General features: G+C 40.6%; 1 protein-coding gene across 5 annotated transcripts in view; it reads left to right on the top strand.

Annotated features, from left to right (window-relative positions):
* bcam (basal cell adhesion molecule (Lutheran blood group)) overlaps nucleotides 1-2,214 on the top strand; it is a 54,166-nt gene that overhangs the window by 44,213 nt on the left and 7,739 nt on the right. For 2 of the 5 annotated variants that reach the window (XM_032518676.1, XM_032518678.1), the window contains exons 11-13: nucleotides 105-229; nucleotides 966-1,107; nucleotides 2,041-2,061. In XM_032518676.1, coding sequence (XP_032374567.1) covers nucleotides 105-229; nucleotides 966-1,107; nucleotides 2,041-2,061 — 288 coding nt within the window. Of the gene's footprint in view, nucleotides 1-104; nucleotides 230-965; nucleotides 1,108-2,037; nucleotides 2,062-2,214 lie in introns of all 5 variants that reach the window. The other 3 variants (XM_032518675.1, XM_032518677.1, XM_032518679.1) reach the window with 2 other exon arrangements.

The raw sequence follows: 2,214 nt of genomic DNA, 5'->3' as shown, positions 1-2,214 counted from the left end.
TGTGTGTGTGTGTGTGTGTGTATGTGTGTGTGCGTTCGAGCTTTTGCTTTGTTGTTTATACCACAAGTTCCCCTTGTTCACTGGCTTTCTCACACCCTTTCCAGGAAAGCCGATGATTGACACCCCCGCCGTTGAAGAGGTGGGGAAGGAAGGAGACATGGTGACTCTGAAGTGCTCGGCCTATGGCTCTCCCGCTCCTCAGTTCACCTGGAAGCCATCAGGAAAAGAGGTACGGATGTAAAAACACAGTTGAGACAAGCATCATTGTATTACCTGATCTAGTCCGCAATTACAGGAATCCCTCTAGCTGTAAATGCTACTTCCCTGGAAGGGATTGCAGAAGTAATTCTATAAAACCAAAGGAAAACTTTGAGCTATCACTATCAGTGCTTTCATTGGAGTCAATGTGTAAAGTTTGAAGCATGGTTTTTCACATTTGAAGTTCTTGTTGGTAGGCTAGTTGTTAAACTTGAAAAGCCATAGGAAAAAGAAGGGAGAGAAACAGCACGGGGCTATGGAAAGTTATATTTTATTCTAATATTTCACATTGATGTAATAAAGTTGAAAGGAAAATCCCATACGAAGCAGCTTTAAAGAAAACTACCGGGGGAACACAGCTTCATGATTGAAATATTACATACAATAAAGGAATAAAATGAGATGAAACTTTTATGATCCCTGTGAATGATTTGATCATTTTTTAGAAGCAAAAAGTGATTTATGTAAGATCAAAGAGGAGATCGATTTAAGCTTGCACAGCTGACCATTTTCAACAGCAAATCTTGATGTATAAATGAGAATGAAGAAATATGGAATAAAGCATTTATTTTATGTATTTGGAAAAAAAGTGAACCAGTTCAAAAATATTAAAAGGAATTTGTGCGACAAATTCAAAATGTATGCAAGAAATGATGAGGGAATGTGTAAAAATGCATGTTGTCCTTCTGCCATCTCTCTCCTGCCAGTCCGTATTATTGGAAGGGAACAAGGTTGTGAGCACTGTGACCCTACAAGCCACGGCCGCGGTCATGAAGGACGGGGCGACCTGCGAGGTCTCCAACCAGTACGGAACAGATAGCAAGACCTTTGTGGTATCTCTCAAAAGAGGTCAGTGTCAGGAAATGATGGAAAAACGCTGATGCCACTTTACCTTCATGTTTTCCTCACAACATTTTCCCATCTCAGTAGCATTACAAAGATTTGACCTATCTTATTGTTTGGTGATCCTGAAACTGTAATCCATGCATTTGTGTCTTCCAGACTTGATTACTGCAATGCACTTTTTTCCCCAAATTGTGCCAACAGTGGCCTTTTACTTGCTTAGAACACTGCAGCCTGAATTGTGACAAAAACTAGAAAATATGATCCCATAACACACATTCTGGCCTCTCTTCACTGGCTTCCAGGGCAAGCTAGAGCTGATTTTAATGTTCTTCGTTTAACATATAAGGCCCTGCGTAGACTCGCACCACCTTATTTATCTGAGTTGTTTACACCATTTACACCAGCACGCACTCTCTGCTCCCTTGATGCTTGTCTCCTGGTCATTACCCTATCCAAATCAGTTGGTTGTAGAGCACTCTCCTACTGTGCGACCTCATTTTTGGAATGGCCTCCTACTACATGTTAAAGAAGCTCAGTCAGTTGACATTCGTTAAATCTAGATTAAAAATCCAATTCTACTCATTATATTACAGCCAACCATAACACACCATCCTTTCTGCACAAACACTTATTTTACTATGTTGCTGGTTTTGCATTGCTTATTATTACTGCTTTAATGCTGTTGTCTAATGTTTAATTGTATTGTTGCTGTCTTTTATTTATGTGTTCCTTTAATTGTAGAGTGCAATGAGACTGGTGATTTTACACTTCAAATACAATTTGATGGGTTGATTGATATTAATCCCCAATGAATTAATTCCCACCAAATCAACTCATACATGCAACAAGAAATATAGACATTGCATTCAGTATACAGACCACAAGGAACCTGCAAACTAACCCCTTTCTTCTTATTCTTCTCCTATCTTGCAGCAATCGACAACTCCGCTGACAGAGGTAGAGCCTTCTCCCTTCTCCTCCTCTCCTCCCTTCTTCTCTCAGGACTCTTTGTTGTACATACCCTGTAACTTAGAAATCCCCCTCCTTCCATCTCTTCTTGCCCCAGCGCGCGCGCACACACACACACACACACACACACACACACACACA

The sequence above is a fragment of the Etheostoma spectabile genome, chromosome 6 (assembly GCF_008692095.1).
Source record: "Etheostoma spectabile isolate EspeVRDwgs_2016 chromosome 6, UIUC_Espe_1.0, whole genome shotgun sequence".
NCBI classification, from domain to species: Eukaryota; Metazoa; Chordata; class Actinopteri; order Perciformes; family Percidae; genus Etheostoma; species Etheostoma spectabile.
Note: the sequence above shows the minus strand (reverse complement) of the source record. Positions and strands in the feature narration are given on the sequence as shown.